Raw genomic sequence first — 24817 nt, forward strand, 5'->3', positions numbered from 1 at the left:
GTAGATGAATGAGTGTTTGTAGAAGACTCGATGTTAAGAGGAAATTGCATCCATAAACATAGGGAAGCACTGCAGATGAATGAAGGGGCTTAGCAGACTCGATATTAAGAGAAAAATGAAGAAAAGAAACGCAGTGCAGACGGCCGGGCGGGTGACCTGAAGATTCACCTGACGAAAATAGTTTGAGAAGAGACCCTCACTTTCCTTTACCTGCGCCCCCCACCCCACCCCCCTTGTGACCTGTGTGTGTGTGTGTGTGAGAGAGAGAGAGAGAGAGAGAGAGAGAGAGAGAGAGAGCGCGTGCCACTTGAGAGACGTTTCCAAGGGGCTGCAAGGGGAAAGTGTCAGGAGTCAAGAGGCGAGAAACGGTCGTCAATTTGCATCTTTTCTTTGTGGGTCCCGCGCGGCCAATTCGTTTTGAGGCAATTTATGTTTTAATCTTTATTTTCTTATTATTTCTTTGCTGTTTATTGGTTCTATTATTTTTTTTGTTGTTGTTTGTTTATGTATTTCCCTCGTATTTGTTTTTTTTCTACTTCGTTTCCTTTCTTTCTTTATTTGTTTGTTTTTATTCACTGTGTTATTAGTGTGTCTTTTCCCTCTCTTTTCTATCGTTCTCTTTTCCTCTTTTTTTTTCCTCTTTTCCTCTTTTCTCTTTTTTCCTTTTTTCCTGTTTTTTCCTCTTCTGTTTTTCTTTTTTCCTCTTTTTCACCTCTTTTCCTCTTCTTTTTTCCTCCTTTTTTCCTCTTATTTTTTCCTCTTTTTTCCTCTTTTCCTCTTATTTTTTCCTCTTTTTTTCCTCTTATTTTTTTCCTTTTCCTCTTATTTTTTCCTCTTCCTTCTTTTTTCCTCTTATTTTTTTCCTCTTTTTTCCTCTTTTCCTCCTTTTTTCCTCTTTTCCTCTTATTTTTTCCTCTTTTCCTCTTTTTTTCCTCTTCTCTTCTTTTTTGTATCTTCTCTCTCTCTCTCTCTCTCTCTCTCTCTCTCTCTCTCTCTCTCTCTCTCTCTCTCTCTCTCTTCGTTTCTGTTTATTCCTTGATCGGTTTATTTATTTATTTTGTTTTGTTATATTATTCAAGTATTTCCATCTCATCTATGTGTTCCCCTTCACTCTTTCCATCCTCTTTATTTTTTTCTTTATTCATTTATTGGGATTATTATTATTTTTAGTGATATCTATTGATGTCTTTCGCTCTCATCGTCTGTCTTTTCCTCTTTATCTTTCTTTTCTCTAATTTATTTTTATCTTTTTATAATTTTTTTGTTTTGTTATTTCTTGTGTTATTTGGTTATGTCTTTCTCGCTCATGTCTATCTCCTTTTCCTCTTTTTTTCTTCTATTTCTCATATCTGTTTCTCTTCCCATTTCACTTTTCTTTTTTATTTTCTTTCTTTAATTATTGTTTTTTGTTATATTTAATTTAGTTATGTCTTTCTCTCTCATATCTATCTCTTTCTCTTTATTTATTTTTTTTGTTTCTCATATCTGTTTTTTGTTTGTTTCTCATATCTGTTTATCTTCCCATTTCACTTTTCTTTTTTTCTTTTCTTTCTTTAATTATTGTTTTTTGTTATTTTTCATTTAGTTATGTCTTTCTCTTTCATATCTATCTCTTCCTCTTAATTTTTTTTTGTTTCTCATATCTGTTTCTTTTCCCATTTCACTCTTTTCTCCTTTTTTTGTTATTTCTAGTGTTATTTGTTGCTCTTTTCCTCTCTCTCTCTCTCTCTCTCTCTCTCTCTCTCTCTCTCTCTCTCTCTCTCTCTCTCTCTCTCTCTCTCTCTCTCTCTCTCTCTTCCTCTTTATTTTTTTGTTTGTTTCTCATATCTGTTTCTCTTCCCATTTCACTCTTCTTTCTTTTCTTTATTTATTTATTGGTGTTATTATTTCTAGTGTTTTTGTTTATTTATTTATTTTCCTCTCGTATTTGTTCCTCATCTCACTCCTCTTATTTTCTCTTTTTTTTTTCTTTCGTTCTTTATTCTAGTATTTTTAGTGTTATTTATGTATTTCCTTATCATATAGTATCTCTCTCTCTCTCTCTCTCTCTCTCTCTCTCTCTCTCTCTCTCTCTCTCTCTCTCTCTCTCTCTCTCTCTCTCTCTCTCTCTCTCTCTCTCTCTCTCTCTCTCTCTCTCTCTCTCTCTCTCTCTCTCTCTCTCTCTCTCCTGCAATCTGTATTTAGTTATCTACGTAAATAAATGAAATCCAAACATTAGTATAGAGTAAATTTTAAGAGAGGAAGAGAGGAGAGGGAACGACAAATAGGAGTGGAGGAAGAAAGCTTGAGGGAAAGAGAGAAGGAAGGAAGGAAAGGAAAGGAAAGGGAGGAAGGAAGGGAAAGAGAAAAGGGAGGGATGAAGGGAAGGAAGGAAAGGAAATACAGAAAGAAAAGAGAAAAAGGAGGTAGGAAAGGAAAGAGGAGATGGAGGAAGGAAAGGAAAGAGAAGAGAGAGGAAGAAAGGGAGGAAAGAGAAAGAAGAGAGGATAGAAAGGAAGGGATAGAGAAACAGAGAAGGAAGAGAAAGAGAAAAGGGAGGAAGAGAAAGAGAAGGAAAAGGGGAAGAAAGGAAGAAAAGGAAAGGAAAGAGAAAAGGAAGGAAGGAAATAAAAGATGAGAGAGAGAGAGAGAGAGAGAGAGAGAGAGAGAGAGAGAGAGAGAGAGAGAGAGAAAAAAAAAATTAAACAAACCATTACTATGAGCTGTGTACTGTACTACTTGTCATATGGATTTTAGTTGGAAGGAAGGAGAGGGGAAAAAGGAGAGTCAGGGAGGTATTGAGAAGGAATGAGAAGGAGGAAGGGAGGAAAGAGGATAGTTAGGAAGGAAGGGGAGGGAAAGAGGAGAGGCAGGAAGGAAGGGGAGGGAAAGAGGAGAGGCAGGAAGGGAGGAGGAAAGAGGAGAGGCAGGAAGGAAGGAGGGAAAGGAGAGGCAGGAAGGAAGGGGAGGGAAAAGAGAGGCAGGAAGGAAGGGGAGGGAAAGGATAGGAAGGAAGGAAGGGGAGGGAAAAGAGAGGCAGGAAGGAAGGGAGGGAAGGATAGGGGAGGAATGAAGGAAGGGAAGAGGAGAGACAGGAAGGGGAGGGAAAGAGGAGAGGCAGGAAGGAAGGGAAGGGAAAGGAGAGGCAGGAAGGAAGGGGAGGGAAAGAGGAGAGGCAGGAAGGAAGGGGAGGGAAAGAGGAGAGGCAGGAAGGAAGGGGAGGGAAAGAGGAGAGGCAGGAAGGAAGGGGAGGGAGAGGAGAGGCAGGAAGGAAGGGGAGGGAGAGGAGAGGCAGGAAGAAAGGAAGGAAAAGGAGAGAGGAGAGGTAAGAAGGAAGAAAGGAATGGAAATATCTAGTCTTGCCATATTGCCAATTTAAGGGTTACAACAAAGGCGATATAAGTAAAGTACTGAGAATTAGCCAGCAGGATAGAACTCGCAGTAATGGATTTAAATTAAAAAAGTATAGATTTAGGAGAGATATAGGCAAGCATTGGTTTAGTAATAGGGTGGTGGGGGAATGGAATAGACTCAGCAATCACATAGTTAGTGCAGGGACGGTGGCTTGTTTTAAGAGTAGACTGGATAGCTACATGGACGAGGACGACAGGTGGCAGTGAGGTGTGGGTGCAGTAAGGTGACGGGGTACTGGATGCGTGCCTAGTACCGCCGGTATAACGAGGATCAAGCCTCTACCTGTAACCCCTGTAACTACACCTCACCCACCGTGAGTAGTGGGGGGGATTCTGGAGCTGCCCTGTGTAGGCCACCCGGCCTCTTGCAGTTTCCCTATGTTCTTATGTTCTTATGTTCTTATTCTTGCCCTATCTTGTCCCATCTTGCTTTATCTTGCCCTGTCTTGCTCTATCTTGCCTTGTCTTGCCATATCATGCTTTGTCTTGCTCTGTCTTGCCCTGTCTTGTCTTGTCTTGGCCCTGTCTTGCCTCATCTTGCCTTATCTCGCCCTGTCTTGCTCTTTCTTGCCCTATCTTGCCTTGTCTTGCTCTGTCTTGTCCTGTCTTGCCTTATCTTGCCCTGTATTGCCCTATCTTGCCCTGTCTTGCCCCTGTCTTGCCTTGGCTCACCTCATCTTGCCCTATCTTGCCCTATCTTGCTCTGTCTTGCCCGATCTTGCTGTTTGACCTTTCCCCCAGCAAGCACCGGACAAGCAGATACAAGCAGATCCACTCAGGGCAATGCTAAGGCTATTATTCACTTGTCTCATTACCTCCTGTCGTGTGTGTGTGTGTGTGTGTGTGTGTGTGTGTGTGTGTGTGTGTGTCATCCGGAGTTTATTCAAGTTTGTCCAGTTTCTTACTTTTTCGTTTTCTTCTTCTTCTTCTTCTTTTCTTCTTCTTCTTCTTCTTCTTCTTCTTCTTCTTCTTCTTCTTATTATTATTATTATTATTATTATTATTATTATTATTATTATTATTATTATTATTATTATTCGGCTTCTTCTTCTTCTTATTATTATTTTTATACTTCTTCTTCCTCTTCTTCTTCTTCTTCTTCTTCTTATTATTATTATTATTATTATTATTATTATTATTATTATTATTATTATTATTATTATTATTATTATTTGTTGTTTTGGGGGAGGGAAGAGGGGGGGAGGGAGCATTAAATATTAGGGAGTTTCAACTTGCAACAGAAGAACTATAATTTAAATTGTATGCAGAAGCACGTCCTAAATTCCATGCTCCACTTTCAGGTTTTCTATCTTTCTTTCTTTCTTTCTCATTCTTTCTTTCTTCTGCATTCTCTCATATTCTTTCTTTCTTTAAATATTTCACTCATTCATTCATTCATTCTTTCTATTTCCTTCTTTCTTTTCATTCAAAGTGTATCTACTCAAAATTGTAGCTTGTTTCATATTAGTCTCAGTTTTATTTATATATTTTCATTTATCTATTTATCATCAGTATTTATCTAGGGCATTCCTCCTAAATAATAAGTAAAATGCTTCAAGAATAATTAGAGTTTGTTACATACTCAAATATCTGTTTTCTATTTCTATTTATTTATTTGTTTACCTATTTATTTATTTATTATTCTAAGGTGTCTTTACTAGGGGCAGCAAAGTGTATAATGTGGACAGCTAAGCATTCCACTTGTCTGGGAATGCCCACACACACACACACACACACACACACTGAGCCATCTGCATCACTGTCTATTTTTGTCCCAGGAGAGGCGGCGTGTGTGTCTCCCTTTGCCTGTGTTGCTTGGAAATGTACGAGGCAGGGAAGGGAGGACACCACACAGGGAAGGGAGGACACCACACAGGGAAGGGGGGGGACACCACACAGGGAAGGGGGGGGCACCACACAGGGAAGGGGGGGGGAGGGGGGGGGCATTATACGCTTTTTTTATCGGCGTCGCAGACACCGATCAACAAATTGTCCATCTTCTTGGTGTTGTTGTTGTTCTCTTCAAGTTGTTTTCCTGGCATTGTAGACATGACATTGTATAATAGCATTTGTTGGCCCTGATGAACCCTACAACATGGCATTATGAACAAAGTCAGCTGTTTTTTGTTTTTGTTTGTTATTTACGTCTTGGCCTGTGGCGCTGGTAAGGCCTTCATAGTAGGGCCTGATGGTCGGCCCCAGCCCGTTGTGGCGCAGGCAAGTGTTTATAGTGGCGCCATCTTTACTTTTCAGCATTTTCCATTTTAGACCCCTACGTGCATAATATAAATTGTTGGGGGGGTGTTGGAGGGTCATGCGACGCCGATCTAGCACAGTTTTTATGCTATTAACACTTGTTTACCCCCATATCACCACCATCATCATTATCATCATCGTCATCATCATCATCATCATTTTTATCACAGTTATCTTTATCGTCATCATTTGTTATGTGTCAATTTTCTCGTATTCTTTTTATGGTTGTGTGTGTAATATTTTTGTTCCTCATTTTTTTTTCTTCATTTACTGTCAATGTCTTGTTGTGTTTCTCATATCCATGTCTGCTTTTTTGAGGGAACTGTTTCTTCCTTTCTTTCTTTTTCTTTCTATTATTTCTTTCTTTAAATGTTTCTTTCATTCTTTCTTTTTCTTCTTTCTTTTTTCTTTCATTCTTTCTTTAAATTTTGGTTGCCTTCTTCCCTTGATATCCTCTAATGTATCTCAATAATAATAATAATAATAATAATAATAATAATAATAATAATAATAATAATAATGATAATAATAATAATAATAATAATAATAATAATAATAATAATAATAATAATAATAATAACAGGTTAGACATTTAATCAGTGTCCTTGAATCATCTCTATCAAGTCCTTTTTCCTCCCAAAGTCTTCATATCCTTGTTAATAAGAGTTTCATGTCCTTCCCATTCTCGTAAAACACTAAGAAGGAAGAGGAAGAGGAGGAAGAAGAAGGGAAGAAGAAGGTGTTAATAAGAGTGTTGTGTAACGTGAGAGCAATGCTAAATGGTAACAAGACGCCTTTCCATCATCATCACCATCACCATCATTCTCAATCTACTGTCATCTTCCATCCTTCACTACCACCGCCATGCCTCCTTCTATGCACCATTTTCACACCTCACCACCATCACCACCATCACCACCATCACCATCAAACCTATTACCACCATCACTATCACTCACCACCTAATTTACCACCACCACCACCATCACCACTATCCCTCACCATCCTCCACCACCATCATATCTCACAGACACACTTATTATTATTATTATTGTTATTGAGATCCAGGAAAGGGCATCAAGGAAACTTAAAAATAAACTATATAGACCCAAACAGTCCCCTTCATGAAAAATAAATAAATAAATAAATAAAAGAAAGAAAGAAAGAAAAGAAAAAAGACAGTGCCAGTAAAGTAAGGAGAAGGATGAATAAGAAGGGACGACAAAAACTATGCAGAATGAGTTAACAGGTTGGCATTTACATTTTACATCTTCCTTTCCTTCTCCCGCCCCGTCAGGTTCCAACACCACGACCCTGAACCACAGTGACTGCGCTCAGGGGATGTTCAAGTGTGACAATGACATCTGCCTCAACTACACGTATCTCTGTAATGGCCAGAACGACTGTGGGGACTCCTCCGACGAAAGCCTGTGCAGTAAGTCTCTCGGGTTTTGTGTGGTCTGGTTTTGAGAGAGTGGAAGCTACTATGTTCATGAGCCTGTTGTGGGAGGAGCAAGAGTGCCTGATGAAAGCCTGTGCAGCAAGTCTCGGGTTTTGTGCGATCTTGTGTTCAGACAGTTAAAGCGCATCTATTCACCTGTTTAACCCGGTAGCAGCGACGGGCCAAATTTGTGGCTTTACCGTGTACCAGCGACGGGCCAAGTTTTTGCCATGATATGAACCCCACAAAATAGACGATGCATGAATTGATCACAAATGCGTTGATATATGTTATTAAATGGTTTGCGTGAGTGATGATTTTTTCTCATTATTCTTGCTCAGAGGGGCCTTTAAGAAACATGATCCCCGCAGCTACTGGGTTAATAGCTCACTGTGGTAGGAGCAAGGTTGGTGTTCTTAGATGCTTCTCTCACATCAACTGTTCCAAGGGCCAAAAAGATCAGTCGCATCCTAATGAGTGGTATTTTAGGTTTGTGATGCAGAAGAAGGGTCACACTACCACCAGGGTCATTAAACTACCCTGGAAATTCCTAAAACTCACATGAAAACCTTTTGAGATATGTTTACTTGGGTGCCGATATGTTTAAGAATATGGCCATGACCCATCCGCTGCGATTGGAACGAATTTGGCAGCTCACTGGTAGCCTCATAACATATAGTCCCATGTCTTTCTCTGCCTCTGTGGTGGATAGTGGAGTGTTTCCCATGCACTATTGGTATGCTGGATATTCCCTCCCAAGATGCAGGACTTTACATTTTTCTTCGTTGAATTGTATCAGCCACTTTTTGACCCATTCCTGTAGCTTAGTGGTGTCTTCTTGTAGGAAATCCGCAGTCAAGGAGTTAAGAGTGTTCAATGAAAACTTGTGTAGTAAGTCTCCCTGGTTTTATATGGTCTAGTGATGAGAGAGTGAAAACTACCTTGTTCATGAGTCCACTGTGATAGGAGTAAGTGTGTCCAGTGGAAGCCTGTGCAGTAAGTCTTTGGTGTTGTGTGTTCTTGTGTTTAGAGAGTGGCAGCTTGTCTATCTACTTGTTTATGAGCTCACTATGATAGAAGTAAGAGTGCCTGATGAAAGCTTTTGTAGTAGGTCCCTGGTTTTGTGTGATCTTGTGTTCGGAAAGAGGAAGGTAGTGTATTAACCTGTTCAAGAGTCCACTGTGATAGGGGTAAGAGTGCCTGATGAAAGCTTTTGTAGTAGGTCTCTGGTTTTGTGTGATCTTGTGTTCGGAAAGAGGAAGGTAGTGTATTAACCTGTTCAAGAGTCCACTGTGATAGGGGTAAGAGTGCCTGATGAAAGCTTTTGTAGTAGGTCTCTGGTTTTGTGTGATCTTGTGTTCGGAAAGAGGAAGGTAGTGTATTAACCTGTTTAAGGGTTGCTGTGATAGGGGCAAGAGTGTCTGACAATACCATGTGCAATAGGTCTTTGTTTTTATAGTCTTATGTTCAGATGGTGGAAGCTATACAAAGATAAGATCTCCCTGTAATAGGAAGAAGTGCAAATAACCACAACTTTCTCACACGCACCTCTCACCCACAGACGTCAACGAGTGCCTCCAGACCAGCCCCAAGGTGTGTGCCCACCGCTGCATCGACAAGGCCATCGGCTACTCGTGTCAGTGCGATGCGGGCTTCATCATCAACACCAATGACTCCCGGCTGTGTGAGGACATTGACGAGTGTGAGGACTCGCCGTGCCCACACTTCTGCCGCAACACTCAGGGCTCTTACATCTGCGAGTGTGCGGAGGGCTATGTGGCGGAGGCTAATGGTCACAACTGCCGGGCGAACTCTAGTAAGTCGGATGTGGCAGTGCTCCTCTTAAGTTACCTTTCAGTAGTGCTGGAAAAAGCCACGCCAGCCATGCCATGTTTTACCATTAGTTCAGATCAGCCATACAGTGTCTTCCCATTACTGTGGATTACAAATGTTTGGACAGGTATGACTGGTGTGGATTTTCCGGCACTATATTTATGTGACTCAGATATATTTTCATCCTTACCTTCATGACTCATTTCCAAGCCTTCACTTTTGGGGGCTTCGTGGTGCAGTGGTTAGCACACTCGGCTCACAACCACAGTGAATGGGTACCAGGTATTAATCGGGGGTTGTGTCCCGTCTCCTATAATTCCTTCCCCTTCTGTCTCTCTCTGGCATATGACCACAGATGTTGCGCCGACTAAACGAAACTTTTTCCAAGCCTTCAAGTTGTGTGATGTGTGTGGCAGTGGCCTTCTGATTCATCTTCCTGCTCTTCATAATATTTCAGCCTTACTTTCATGACCAATTTCCAAGCTTCAGTGTGACAGTGCTCTTCAAAGCCATCCTCATGCAACTTGGATATATTTTAAGTTGGTATTACTCTCATGACCCATTTGCAAGTCTATTAAGTTATGTGTTGAGAGTGATGGTGTTCTTTAAAGTTATTTTCATGGATATATTTTTAGTTATTATTACTCTCGCAACCCATTTCCAAACCTTTAAGTTATGTCACACCCTCAGTCTGTTATTTTCTCTCTGTCTGGAGGGTCTGCTGTATTTTTACCATTACCCTTATGAACCATTTGCAAGCCTTTAATCCGTCTGCTGCGATTGGGACGGATTTGGCTTTTACTGGTAGCCTGGTAACATATACTCCCAGGTCTTTCTCTGCCTCTGTGGTGGATAGTGGAGTGTTTGCCATGTGGTATTGGTATGCTGGATATCCCCTCCCAAGGTGCATGACTTAACATTTTTCTTTATTGAATTGTAGCAGCCTCTTTCTGTTCCATTCCTAGCTTGGTGATGTCTTCTTGTAGGAAATTTGCAGTCAAGGGGTTAAATTATCCATCATCATCAGTCTGCTATTTTTTATTTTCTCTCTGTCTGTTGCAGCGGTGAAGCCCAAACTCATTTTCACCAACCGTTACCTGATCAGGGAGATGAAGGTTGACGGCACCAACAGTCGGGTCCTCGTGGCCAACCTCAGCAACGCCGTGGGCCTCGACTATGACATACAGGAGAACTGCATCTACTGGTCCGACGTGACGCACACCTCCTCCTCGATAAAGAAGATGTGCAACGACTCCAAGCCCATGGTGAGTGGCTCGTGTCTTTTACTATGTGTGTGTTCGGCATTTGTACATCGGTTTACATACTTCTTCAGGCTTTCTTCAGGCTTTCTTTCTTTCTTTCTTTCTCTCATTCATTCTTTCTCCCTTTTTCCTTTCTTTCTTTAAATGTTTCTTTCATTCATTCTTTCTCCCTTTTTCCTTTCTTTCTTTAAATGTTTCTTTCTCCCTTTTTCCTTTCTTTCTTTAAATGTTTCTCTCGTTCATTCTTTCTCCCTTTTTCCTTTCTTTCTTTAAATGTTTCTTTCTCTCATTCATTTTTTCTCCCTTTTTCCTTTCTTTCTTTAAATGTTTCTTTCTCCCTTTTTCCTTTCTTTCTTTAAATGTTTCTTTCTCTCATTCATTCTTTCTCCCTTTTTCCTTTCTTTAAATGTTTCTTTCTCTCATTCATTCTTTCTCCCTTTTTCCTTTCTTTCTTTAAATGTTTCTTTCTCCCTTTTTCCTTTCTTTCTTTAAATGTTTCTTTCTCCCTTTTTCCTTTCTTTCTTTAAATGTTTCTTTCTCCCTTTTTCCTTTCTTTCTTTAAATGTTTCTTTCTCCCTTTTTCCTTTCTTTCTTTAAATGTTTCTTTCTCTCATTCATTCTTTCTCCCTTTTTCCTTTCTTTAAATGTTTCTTTCATTCATTCTTTCTCCCTTTTTCCTTTCTTTCTTTAAATGTTTCTTTCTCTCATTCATTCTTTCTCCCTTTTTCCTTTCTTTCTTTAAATGTTTCTTTCATTCATTCTTTCTCCCTTTTTCCTTTCTTTCTTTAAATGTTTCTTTCATTCATTCTTTCTCCCTTTTTCCTTTCTTTCTTTAAATGTTTCTTTCTCTCATTCATTCTTTCTCCCTTTTTCCTTTCTTTCTTTAAATGTTTCTTTCTCCCTTTTTCCTTTCTTTCTTTAAATGTTTCTTTCTCTCATTCATTCTTTCTCCCTTTTTCCTTTCTTTCTTTAAATGTTTCTTTCTCTCATTCATTCTTTCTCCCTTTTTCCTTTCTTTCTTTAAATGTTTCTTTTTCTCATTCATTCTTTCTCCCTTTTTCCTTTCTTTCTTTAAATGTTTCTTTTTCTCATTCATTCTTTCTCCCTTTTTCCTTTCTTTCTTTAAATGTTTCTTTCTTTCATTCATTCTTTCTCCCTTTTTCCTTTCTTTCTTTAAATGTTTCTCTCATTCATTCTTTCTCCCTTTTTCCTTTCTTTCTTTAAATGTTTCTTTCTCTCATTCATTTTTTCTCCCATTTTTCTTTCTTTATTTAAATGTTTCTTTCATTCATTCTTTCTCCCTTTTTCCTTTCTTTCTTTAAATGTTTCTCTCATTCATTCTTTCTCCCTTTTTCCTTTCTTTCTTTAAATGTTTCTTTCTCTCATTCATTTTTTCTCCCTTTTTCCTTTCTTTCTTTAAATGTTTCTTTCATTCATTCTTTCTCCCTTTTTCCTTTCTTTCTTTAAATGTTTCTTTCTCTCATTCATTCTTTCTCCCTTTATCCTTTCTTTCTTTAAATGTTTCTTTTTCTCCTTCATTCTTTCTCCCTTTTTCCTTTCTTTCTTTAAATGTTTCTTTCTTTCATTCATTCTTTACCCCTTTTTTTCTTTCTTTCGTTAAATGTTATGTTAGTGGAAAATTAGAAAAGTACACGAGACTTACCTTAGGTCAGTTGAAGTGTACTTATAATTTTGCGAAGCAAATCGCCTCGGCTGGTTGGAAGCCTTCACATGAGAAAGCTTCACGCGCCGCCGCCAGATCAGACTTTGACATGTACGAACGCCCACATGAAATAAAGGGTATCTGGTCGTGTGATTAGTAGCGTAATTAGTAGTGTAATTAGTAGCGAAGGGTGGGAGAGGAGGGCATGTGAGGCTTCCAACCAGCCGAGGCGATTTGCTTAAAATTATAAGTACACTTCAACTGACCTAAGGTAAGTCTCGTGTACTTTTCTAATTTTACTTCATCAAATCGCCGTTCGGCTGGAGGAATCCTCCACATGAGGCTTTGAAGCCATGTGGGTGTCGTACCATATGTGTATCGTGAATTTTGGGGAATAATAACCTTATTGGAAACAGATAACACCATATTGACCTTGCAAGTACATGTATGAGCATGTACATATAACAAAATGACAACTTGACCTGTTGAGGACTATGCAATTGGAACAATTTGTAGTAATCCATCATCCCCAAATAAAACCATAAAAATATTAATCCGCTGTCACTATGACTCCCAGTAGTCTCTGTAACCCGGGCTCACCAGTACCTCGTGTAAACATAACATATTTATTAATGTATGTACATAAAGATTTGCATGTAACATGTAAACATAATCTTAACCTAACTTTGAGGCCCACAAAAGCAGCTGCATTAGAGTCAAACATGGGCATCCAAGCTGCTGTCCGCTGATGTACTTATTCCAACACTGCCTCCTGAAATGCATCTGTCCCTGTGACAATGTGCTTGTCATAATAAGTTGCAAAGGTGGTTTCCCTTGACCATCCTGCTTTTGCCATTATGCATTCAAGTGGTACAGCCATAGCTTTGGCTTTTGATGCCGCGGCTGGCCTCACACTACCTGCTGTGAAAGTGTTGGTGTTTACCCCAGACATATTAAGCATAGTTCTAAGCCAACGTGCAACATTGTCTTTAGACACTGCTTTATGTGGTTTGATGAAACTTATGAATAATTTAATGTCATTGAGTTGAGTGATTTGTCGGTGTTCTTGTGTGGCTTTAATGTAGCATTTCAAGGTTTCACACACGCATAAACTGGCGTCCTGTGGATAAGCCTGAAACTTAATGCTACGAATGTTGTAGCTAGGCCTACCCTGCTTAAGAATTCCCCCCAAAGGCACTGAAATGAAGTCATCTCCTATAGTAATGCCATTTAATACCACCAAGTGTAACGTCTGTACTCTGGCAGCTTGTGTCAGTGCCATCAACATCACGAGTTTTAATGTGACTTCTTTAAGTGACAGGTTTTTTCAGTGGGTACATCGTTCTCAGTTTCTGCAAAACGGGCTTAACATCCCAAGTGTCTGTGTACCTGGGTTTGGTTGGTCTCAAATTGAACACCCCTCTCATAAAGCGGATCACCAGAGGGTGGACCCCTGCCCTACAGCCATTGACTACAATTCCCAATGAAGATAGAGCACCTCTTGCTGTGTTGATACTGTCATAGCCCACGTTCCGGTGGAATGTTTCCGTTAAAAAGTTTATTATTTCTGGTGCAGTGGGATTAACGGGATCGATATCCCGTCTATGACAAAACTGGGCCCACCTTCTGATGTGTGGCCTGTACTGCTTCTCTGTGCCAGGTTTCCAGGATACCATAACGATTTCTGCGCCCTCTGCAGATACGCCCTGTTCTCGTAGGCCATGAGTCTCGTGTGTTTCAATAGCGGGTGAGGTTCTGCCGTAGATGGGTGCGTCAGCACATCCTTCCCCATGATCAGACGAGAGTGATCGACCAGCAACTGGAGGAGAGTGCCCATCCAAGGCTGCGAAGTCCATAGTGGCACCACCATCCACCCTTTCGCTACCTCTGCTTTTAGCTTTTGCAGGCACCTAGTAATTAATGAAAACGGAGGAAAGATGTAACAAAGTTGAAACTGTGTCCATATAAATGAGAACGCATCAAAATATTTTGCCTCTGGGTCTGGTTTCCACGAACAGAACGTGCTTACTTGCTTATTAATTCTAGAGGCAAACAGATCAATGGAAGGAGTACCAAACACTTGAGATAACTCCCGGAAGATGTTTTCACCCAGTTTCCATTCGCGTCTGTCATTAATTTTACGAGAAGCTATGTCTGCAATAACGTTGTCTTTGCCTGGTATGTGCGAACATATGATCCACGAGTTGTTTCCCACACACCAGTCCCAACTTTCAATAGATATGTTGTTGCAAGTTTGCGATTTAGAACCCCCCATTTCGTTGACATACGATATGGCAGTGGTGTTGTCACAGAAAACCTTTATGTGCCTGTCTCTGAGTTCAAGTGTGAATGTTTGCAGTGTCAGGAGAATGGCTTTGAGCTCGAGAGCATTTATGTGTAAATGTTTTTCCTCCCTTGACCAATAACCACTCACTGTCTGTTGGTCTAGGTGACCACCCCAGCCTGAGCGAGATGCATCCGTGTACAATGCAATATCTGGTCCTGTTCTGAAAATTTGTCTGTCCTGAATTGAAACGTTATTTATCCACCAATTCAAATCTTCTCTCATGTCATTAGTGATAGTCATTTTCCTGTTAAAGTCACCTTTCTCTTCCTTTAAGGCAGCAATCTTTGCTGCTTCTAATTTCCTGTAATGAAGCTTACCGAGTTCCACTGCTGGGGTGGCAGCTACAAGCATGCCTATCACTCTAGCGACCCCTCTGATGGTGTGTCGTTCCTTGCTCAGAAGGGCCTTACAACCTTGTGTTACTTTATCCAGCCTGCGTTCAGGCAAGTAAATTTTCATACTCTCCGTGTCAATAACATTACCCAAGTACTCTATGCACTTCGTAGGAATCAGGACAGATTTCTCTTCATTAATGTAGAACCCCAAACTCCTCAACAAAGTGATTGTATCATTTATGCTTTCAAGACAACCTGACCTTGTACTGTGAATGATAAGCGTGTCATCAATAAAACTGGTGATCCTGTAACCCTTCTTTCTTAAGGTAGCAAAGACAGGTTTCATTAATTTGGTGAACAGTCGTGGCCCCTCTGAAATTCCATTTGGCAAACATGTAAATTTGTAAACAGTACCGTGCCAGGTGAAACAAAGAAATTTTTGTTGTTCCTCTGCAACCTTCACTGAGTAATAAGCATGCCTAAGGTCCACTGAAGCCAAACAGTCACCCGCATGAATAAGTTTGATTGCCTGCTCAAAATTCTCCATTTCAAAATGTTTGTATGGGATGTGTAAGTTTAACTCTTTCAAATTAAGCACAAGTCTGTATTCACCATTTGGCTTCTTCCTTAAGAATATGGGGGAAATAATTTGATCGTCAGTCCTTTGAGTAACCTGAATGACCTTGAGTTGCAAGAGCTTGCGAATTTCCTTAGAAATGCATTGTTGCTGTTCCTTATTAAATGGGTATTCAACCTCTTTAAAGTAAAGATGTTCTATGTCCTCTACACTGATATTAAAGTGGCAATGCTGAACAATGTCCAAAACAAATGGGTCTTGTGTAAATTTCTGCCACTCAGAAACAAAATAGTGCAGTCTACCTGCTTCAAAGTCCTTACTTGCCTCAATTACTGATGAGCCTTGTGCTATTTTGGATCCGTATCCTGCCTCGCCTGTGCAGGTCGTTGATTGCCCCTGTAGCCTGTCCTCGGCAAACCATAAGGCTGGAACCTGGATGAGAAGCTCCTGTTTGGTGCTTTACTCCAAGAACTCCTCGTCCTCCCCCCAGGGAATCGCCAGGCCAAAGAAGACTTCTTGGTGGTAATCTTGTGCTTAAGCTTCTCCGCGTCTTCAATATTCTTGGCCGACTGTGACACGTCATCTCCAAAGAGGAAGCGGGTCATAGGCACCCTGTCTGAGCAAAGGCGCGAGTACTTACGGTTTATCTCCCGTTTCATGACCAGCCGCCTTGCTAGGTTGTTCCTGTGGTTTGCATGGCCCAACAAAGCCAGTGCGCCATTAATCATTCCGACCTCGCGAGCCACCTCAGCGTTCCCCTCATCAGAAGCTACCTTGTCAAGTACCAAGAGGGATTTTGTAATAATGGTCGCCGCTCTCAGGATGTCCTTGTTGACTTCTTTTAGGCGACTGTCTGCCTCTAGCATCTACTCTGAGGGCTTCAAACACCTGCGTGTTACATTCCACAGGTGCGAGTCGTGACAGTTGGCCGGCCTCTTCACAATGTCGTCCTCACAGATGTCCTTGTAGTCCTCCTCCTCATGCCGTTGTCGAACACGTAATTCACCATGTCCGCAACCTGTGTGTCAATATCCTCTGATACCAACTCCTGTGGACCAAAAGATTTGGCCCCCAGCATGAGAGCACTACTGCCTGGGGCAAACACACTAATCTCACCATCCTCACTGCCTGAATCCAAAACCCCGAGAAAGAGCCAGGAGGAGGAGACAGAGGACGGCACGCATCACGTGATGTACCCGCACCCTCGTTCACCACAGGAGCCACACGAGGGGCAGGCTGCCTGTCCTCCTCTAGCTTGTTCACCCCAACTCAGAAATGGCCTCCAAAACCATGTTCCAGGGGCAGGTGGGGACGGGGCGCAGCTGGCCGAGCACGCCTGTGGGGCCGAAGTGGTTTATGGGCACCGATCAGCTGATACGAGCGCCCGCTACCACCATGACTGTTACCAGGAGCATGTGGCCTCATCTCGTCCTGCGACGATCCCAAGCCCCCTGAGGCAAGGTATGGTTCACCTCGCCTCGACTCCGAACGTGGCCGTGGGGACACCTGTTGAGGGCCCCCAGCTACCCGGGACTGATCAGACATGGCCGGCGCAGCCTGCCGCGACAACACAACACAAATAAGTCGCCTTGCAGCCCACACAATATTGTAGAAACAGCCACTTGCAAGGCCCTGCCCGCTCCTAACATAGGATGACGGGCAGGAGGCTCTGTACCTGCGTAACAAGCACGTGGCCTATTGGTTGAGTTGAAAACCAGGACGGAGCCCTGCTGACGTCCTTCCGGCGTGGCAACGGTGAAGCAACTGATCTGGCGGCGGCGCGTGAAGCTTTCTCATGTGGAGGATTCCTCCAGCCGAACGGCGATTTGATGAAGTAAAATGCCCCCAGCACACCCAATGCTTACTAGTTCCCTTTGTAATAACCCCTTGAAAAACACATGATTAAATTTATTAGTATGCAAGCTACAAAATATTCAACCAACAATGATATACTATAATGAGCAGGTCCTAAATCTTTCATACCATAGACCAAAATTAATGAAGCAATTAGAAACAGTTACACAAATGAAAATTATGTAGTGAAGCCTAAAAGTTACAGTCTGGAATACCACAAATTTAACCTGGTAGCAGCGGGGATCATGTTTCTTAATGGTCCCTCTAAGCGAGAAAAATGAGAAAAAATCATCTCTTATACAAACCATTTCATAATATATATCAAAGCATTTCTGATCAGTTTATGTATCATCTGTTTTGGGGGTTTATATCATGGCACAAATTTGGCCCGTCACTGCTACACGGTAAAGCCACAAATTTGGCCCGTCGCTGCTACCGGGTTAAGGATGGTAAGCTTGTGTAGGCTCCAAATTTTCATGTTGTTCGGGCTCCAATTGTACTACTGTTGTCATGGTGCTGATGGTGGATGAAAGGAAGAATTCAGAGAACATATTTGCTTTGTTTTTGAGCGGCCTAATTTATAATCCCTCTCTTATGTCTCTGGCCTCAGTTGGTAATGGATACAATTTATACTTTCCTTTTGGTTTCCCTGCATCACCACCTCTAATATGCCTGTGTGGCCTCAGGTGCTGCACTCCGCCGTTCAGAGTCCAGACGGCATTGCTCTGGACTGGGCCGGCCGGAACCTGTACTGGTGCGACAAGGGGAAGGACACGATCGAGGTCTCCAAGCTGGACGGGCAGTACCATAAAGTGCTCATCAACCAAGGCCTCCAGGACCCCCGGGCCATCGTGTTGGACCCCTACAGCGGGTGAGTGTCTGTCTATGCAGCTTTGGGAGTCTTGTACCAGTAGTGTTTGTATGTGTTAGCTTTGTTTATCAAGTATAACAATTAAAAGGGGGCTTGGCAAAGTTCTGCTTGTAAAGATTGCTGCTACACATATTTACTTAAGATCAGCACAGGAAGTGTTAGCCTTAGATGAAGATGAATATGGCAAATGAGAAGCCAACTCACCACTCAGTCTTCTCACAGCTGGCCTTAACCTGTCCGCTACAATTGGCATGGATTTGGCCTTCACAGGTAGTCTGGTAACATATAGTCCCAAGTCTTTCTCTGCCTCTGTGGTGGATAGTGGAGTGTTTCCCATGTGGTATTGGTGTGCTGGATATCCCCTCCCAAGGTGCATGACTTTACATTTTCTTCATTGAATTATAGCAGCCACTTTTTGTTCCATTCCTGTAGCTTGATGATGTCTTCTTGTAGGAAATCCGTAGTCAAGGGGTTAAGATTAGCACAGGAAGTGACAGCCTATTAGCCTTCTTACAGCTGACCCTAATCTTGATCCTTCCTCCCTCAGTTACTTGTACTGGACCGACTGGGGCAACCAACCACACATAGGCAAGGCGGGCATGGATGGCTCACGGCAGAGGATCATCGTCAATAACTCCCTGGGCTGGCCGAACGCTCTGACAATATCCTACGTCACCAAGGAGCTCTTCTGGGCCGACGCTCACCAGGACTACATCGCCTACTCAGACCTTGACGGCAAGAACATAAAGATGATCAGGACGAGAGGTGAGACGGGAGGTGCACTGGGCTGTGTTATGCGTTCATGTCAGCAGAACCAGAGCCATAGAACAGGAGAGTTTGGCTTTCTTCATCACAGGTGCCGTGTTGTTGCCAAATGAGCAGCACAACACTGTATTATGCCCTTGAACTGACTCCTCTGGTGTAAAAAAATAAATAAATTACACTGATGCTGGTACGATTGTGTTTAAGTTTTGCTCCAGGTGTCATCAGAATCTTTTTTTACACAACAAAGGAAGCAGCTCAAGGGCAACAAAAAGAAAGTGTAGAAGAAAAGATCCCGCTAACCACTGCTCCTATAAAAGACAAAGGAAAGAGTAGCCAAAAGAGAGGTCAATTTCAGGGGGAGAGGTGTATTTTTTTTTTTTTTTTTTTTTTTTTTTTTTACAACAAAGGAGGCAGCTCAAGGGCACACAAAAAAAAATGGATGAGCATGGACAAGCATGTATCTAAAGCACATAAAAAACTATTGTACCAGCATCAGTTTTAATTTTGTGCCACTCTTTTGGTATCAACAAGGTGCCTGTGATGAAACTGTCCAAGCACTTGTATTCCACAGCTCAGAGCAGAACCATCAAACAGCTTCATCATTATAGTGAGTTCCATGTCCCATCCTCCACCTCCACCCTAATATATTGGTAACTCTCCTATTCCATGGCTCTGGGCAGAACTATCAAGCAGTCATCATAATAAATAATCATCGTAATAGTGAGTTCTGCATTTCATCTTCCTCCTCCTCCCTCGGGGGTCTTCGTGGTACAGTGGTTAGCACACTCGGCTCGCAACCAAGAGAGCCCGGGTTCGATTCCCGGGCGGAGTGGAAAAATTTGGGCGGCTTTTCCGATACCCTACGCCCCTGTCCACCCAGCAGTGAATGGGTACCAGGTATTAATCAGGGGTTGTGTCCCGTCTCCTGGGATCTGTTCCCTTCTCCTATAATTCCTTCCCCTTCTGTCTCTCTCCAGATGTTGCCCCGACTAAACAAAACTTTCCAACTTTCTTTCCATCTTCCTTCTCCCTCATGCATTTAGACAGAACTATCAAAAGCCTTCATTGTAGTATAGTGATTTCCATGTTCCATCTTCCACCTCCTCCATTGGTAACTCATATCAAACAGCTTCATGATATGTATAGTAAGTTTCATGACCCATCCTCCACCTTCACCCTCATTCCTTTCCACCTTCCAGACTCCACGCCCAGACTGGTCCAGCACATCTTCGCCATCATGGTCTGAGAATTACCTTTACAGTTCCATGACCATCTTCCACCACCCTCCTCCTCCACCCTCATTCCTTTCCACCTTTCCAGACTCCACGCCCAGACTGGTCCAACACGTCTTTGCCATCACGGTCTTCGAGAATTACCTCTACTGGACGGACTGGGAGATCAAGGGCGTGCTGAGGGCTGAAAAGTACACCGGGAAGAACATTGAAATCATCTACCATACCACCAACAGGCCCATGGACATCCACGTCTACCACCCCTACCGGCAGCTCCCGTGTAAGTGTTTCAAAGGTTGTGTTGTGCTCACAGCGGCAGAATTATTGGTAGGAGGTGAATTTGTTACTGACACGAAAAATGTTTTATATATATACCCATGTAGGAGTCAGTCTTATGTAAATGTCGACCCTCTCAAGACCATGGTATGTTTAATTGTAGTAGTAGTAGTATTAGTAGTAGTGATAGTAGTGGTAGTAGTAGCAGAAGTAGTAATAGTAGTAGTAGTAGTAGTAGTAGTAGTAGAGGTTAGTCCTCCAAGATGTGATAGGTTCTAATGCGGAATAAATTTAACAAACCTATCGAGGAATTAATTTAATCTCACTTGTTTATTCCGCTCCAATCCAAAAAACATAGACACATAACTGGAGAACTCTATCACGGAACTAACTAAACAAAAGAGAATCACATATAGGCATATAATAGTGTTTACAAAGCATTCCCATTGTATATATGTTGCTGAGACACACAACCTTTAGCCTCTATACACTTTCCCTGTTGCCTCAGTGAAGAACAAGTGGTAAATAGGCAGAAACAAGAGGCTGAAATAAGTGGAATCCTAATCAGTGACCTTTATACACTTTCCCTTTTGCATCAATGAAATACAAGTGGGAAAAAGTGGAAATAAAAGGTTGAAATAAGTAGAAACCTGATCCTTAACATTTTTTAACTTTCCCCGCTGCCCCAGTAATGAATAGTGGAAACAAACGGAAAATAAGTGGAAACCTAATTATTGCACTTCATTACTTTCCCTGTTGTTGCCTCGGTGAAGGACAAGTGGAAATAAGCAATAAGAAATAAGGAAACTACTGTGTGTACATATAGGAAAAGATACATATTAGGGCTCAAAATTATAACCCCAATATCTTGTGTTCTTATGTTCTTATGAGTATCAAGACACCTCTCCCCCCGAACCTCTTATGGCCTCTCGTTCTTTATTCTTTTGTTGCTGTTTTTGTTTTTTCCCTTAAGCTGTCTAAAATGGAAACCTAATCATTAACTCTTATATACTTTCCCTCCCGCCGCAGTGAAGGACAATCCATGCGAGAACAACGGCGGGTGCGACACCATGTGCTTGCTGGCCCCGGGTGGCGGCAAGACCTGCACCTGCCCGGAGAACTTTGTGCTGGAGGACAACGGAGTGTCTTGCCGCAACAACTGCCTCTCGTCCCTCTTTGTCTGCAACTCCACCTACAAGTGCATCCCGTTCTGGTGGAAATGTGACACTCAGGTGAGGGGATGGGGAGGAATGTTCTGGTGACTTAGGAGACAGGGACATGAATAGGAAAGCCAGGATATAAAAAATCTAGTTACTGTGTCCACATATAGGAAAATGGGAAAATGCGACACATAGATGAGGTGCCGGGGAGAAATGCTTTAGTGGCTTAGAAGACAAAGACAGGACAAGGAAAGGTGTGATGTAAAAAGTCTAATTTCTGTGTCCACTTAACCCAGTAGCAGCGGGGAGCATGTTTCTTAATGGTCCTTCTAAATGAGAAAAATGAGAAAAAATCACACCTAACACAAACCATTTCATAATATATATCACAGAATTTATGATCAGTTTATGCATCATCTTTTTTGGGGGGGTTATATCGTGGCACAAATTTGGCCTATCGCTGCTACACGGTAAAGCCACAAATTTGGCCCGTCGCTGCTACTGGGTTAATAGGAAAAGAGGAAATTTGACACTCAGACGAAGTGGCAGAGAGAATGGAGGAGGTTTAGGGACAGTTTTATGTAAGCATGGAAGTATGGAAGATGAGGTGAGGGAAAGAGCAGTGAAGGGCAGACAGGTAAAAGGTGCATTGGAGAGAGTTATGAAAGGAAGAAGTGTGAGCATGGAGGTAAAGGAGGGAATAAGGAACAGTTTGGAAATTGACCCCTCTTTCAGCCACCTCTTTGGATTTTTTTTAGGAGCAGCGAGTAGCGGGCTTTTTTTTATTATTGTTTCCTTTTTGTGTGTGCCTTTCAACTGTCTCCTTTGTTGTAAGAAAAAAAAAGTAGAGGACAAGGAAAAAATTATATGAAATGCCTAATTACTATCATTTCTACATGTAAGAAAGGGTACATTTAAGGACTCCCCCAAAAAACATGATAAAAAAATTCCAACTACTGTGTGTACATATAGGAAAAGATACATTTTAGGGCCCAAAATTATAACCCCAATACAGTCATCCCTCAAATAGCACAGTTTTCAATAGTTCGGTTTCAGTTTTATGTGGATTTTCATGGAAGATTTTTTTAGGATTTTTGAATTTCCTAACGAGCAGGAAATTTAATAATCCTAAAAAGATCTTCTAAGGCAATCCGTATAAAACCAAAACCGAACTATTGGAAACCATACTATTTGAGGGACAACGGTTATCTCAAAAGACTATAATTGACACTTAGCTTATTGCACCAAACACACACACTTCACACATACTCTTTCCAGGATGACTGCGGGGACATGTCGGATGAGCCGGATGACTGTGGCCAATACAACTGCACCCCCGGCCAGTTCCAGTGCGACAACGGCACTTGCATCCACCCCTCCCAGATCTGCGACAACCACAAGCACTGCCCCGACGGTTCCGACGAGCCCAACTGTGATGCGGTGGGTCGGGATTTTATTTTATTCATTTACTCATTTGTTTATGCCTTCATTTTGCCCTTGATTGCCTTTGTGGTTTGATGAGCCTAACTCTGATCAGGTGAGTCGGGATTTTTTATTTTTTATTTTTTTATTCTTTCCCCCTTGACTGCCTCCTATTTTTTTCTTTTTTCACGATAACAGAAGTAGCTAGAAGGGCAAAGGAAATAAAACCCACTAAACACTACTCTCGGAAAAGCTAGCTGGAGTGGCTGTGGAAAGAATAAATCATCATCATTGTCAACCATTACTATAGTCTTCTACAGGACAAAGACTTTCCCAATTCTCTCCACTTCCTTTTCTCTGTCTGATGTCCGTTCATTCCATCCTGCTCTGGCAATGTTTTCTCCAGGTCACTCTAGCATGGTTCTCTCCAGCTGGTGTTCTCTCTCTCTCTCTCTCTCTCTCTCTCTCTCTCTCTCTCTCTCTCTCTCTCTCTCTCTCTCTCTCTCTAGCTGGTTTGGTCACCCCTTTTGCACTTAACGCCTCATATTCAGAACAACCATTTCTGTTCACATCCTCACCCCCTCACCCTCACACACCATGACTAACACACTTACCTCTGTTTCGTCATTCCAGTATGAGTGTATGCTGACGCAGTTCAAGTGTCCGTCTTTCAATGGGTCTCACGCCTTCTGCATAGCCAACAGCCGCAAGTGTGACGGAAAAACGGACTGTCCCGGCGGGCATGACGAGATAGACTGCCCGGTGCCTTCCTGTTCTGCCGAGTGGTTCTCCTGCAACGACTCAAAGTGCATCCCCAAGGTGAGGCAGTGTGGGCGGTGTGAGTCATTTACGAGCCAGTGTGGGTGGGGTGAGTCATTTATGAAGCAGTGTGAGTAGTGTGAGTCATTAACAGGGCAGTGTGGGTGGTGTGAGTCATTTACAAGGCAGTGTGGGTGGGTGTGAATCATTTACAAGGAAGCGTGGGTGGGTGTGAGTCATTGACGAGGCTGTGTGGGTGGTGTGAGTCATTTACGAGGCAGTGTGGGTGGTGTGAGTCATTGACGAGGCTGTGTGGGTGGTGTGAGTCATTTACGGGGCAGTGTGGGTGGTGTGAGTCATTTACGGGCAGTGTGGGTGGGGTGAGTCATTTACGGGGCAGTGTGGGTGGGGTGAGTCATTTACGGGGCAGTGTGGGTGGTGTGAGTCATTTACGAGGCAGTGTGGGTGGTGTGAGTCATTTACGGGGCAGTGTGGGTGGGTTTGAGTCATTTACGAGGCAGTGTGGGTGGTGTGGAGTCATTCTGAGGCGGTGTGGGTGGGTTTGAGTCATTCTGAGGCAGTGTGGGTGGGTTTGAGTCATTTACGAGGCGGTGTGGGTGGGTTTGAGTCATTTACGAGGCAGTGTGGGTGGGTTTGAGTCATTTACGAGGCAGTGTGGGTGGGTGTGAGTCATTTACGAGGCAGTGTGGGTGGGTTTGAGTCATTTACAAGGCAGTGTGGGTGGGGTGAGTCATTCTGAGGCAGTGTGGGTGGGGTGAGTCATTCTGAGGCAGTGTGGGTGGGGTGAGTCATTCATGAGGCAGTGTGGGTGGTGGTTTGAGTCATTTACGAGGCAGTGTGGGTGGGGTGAGTCATTTACGAGGCAGTGTGGGTGGGGTGAGTCATTTACGAGGCAGTGTGGGTGGGTTTGAGTCATTTACAAGGCAGTGTGGGTGGGGTGAGTCATTTACGAGGCAGTGTGGGTGGGTTTGAGTCATTTACAAGGCAGTGTGGGTGGGTTTGAGTCATTTACAAGGCAGTGTGGGTGGTGTGAGTCATTTACGAGGCAGTGTGGGTGGTGTGAGTCATTTACAAGGCAGTGTGGGTGTGTTTTAGTCATTTACAGGGCAGTGTGGGTGGTGTGAGTCATTTACAGGGCAGTGTGGGTGGGTGTGAGTCATTGACGAGGCTGTGTGGGTGGGTATGAGTCATTTACGAGGCAGTGTGGGTGGTGTGAGTCATTTACGAGGCAGTGTGGGTGGTGTGAGTCATTTACTGGGCAGTGTGGGTGGTGTGAGTCATTTACAAGGTAGTGTGGGTGGTGTGAGTCATTTACGAGGCAGTGTGGGTGGGTGTGAATCATTTACAAGGA

At 42.6% G+C, this 24817-nt stretch overlaps 1 protein-coding gene across 2 annotated transcripts in view; it reads left to right on the top strand.

The window, feature by feature from the left end:
* Positions 1-24817, top strand: part of LOC126982920 (prolow-density lipoprotein receptor-related protein 1-like) — a 199081-nt gene that overhangs the window by 130265 nt on the left and 43999 nt on the right. For both annotated transcript variants that reach the window (XM_050835201.1, XM_050835202.1), the window contains exons 45-53: positions 6946-7083; positions 8651-8905; positions 9985-10187; positions 17647-17831; positions 18379-18596; positions 19917-20108; positions 21134-21336; positions 22543-22704; positions 23320-23505. In XM_050835201.1, coding sequence (XP_050691158.1) covers positions 6946-7083; positions 8651-8905; positions 9985-10187; positions 17647-17831; positions 18379-18596; positions 19917-20108; positions 21134-21336; positions 22543-22704; positions 23320-23505 — 1742 coding nt within the window. The remainder of the gene's footprint in view (positions 1-6945; positions 7084-8650; positions 8906-9984; positions 10188-17646; positions 17832-18378; positions 18597-19916; positions 20109-21133; positions 21337-22542; positions 22705-23319; positions 23506-24817) is intronic.

This window comes from Eriocheir sinensis, chromosome 52, assembly GCF_024679095.1.
Source record: "Eriocheir sinensis breed Jianghai 21 chromosome 52, ASM2467909v1, whole genome shotgun sequence".
In the NCBI taxonomy this organism is placed as follows: Eukaryota; Metazoa; Arthropoda; class Malacostraca; order Decapoda; family Varunidae; genus Eriocheir; species Eriocheir sinensis.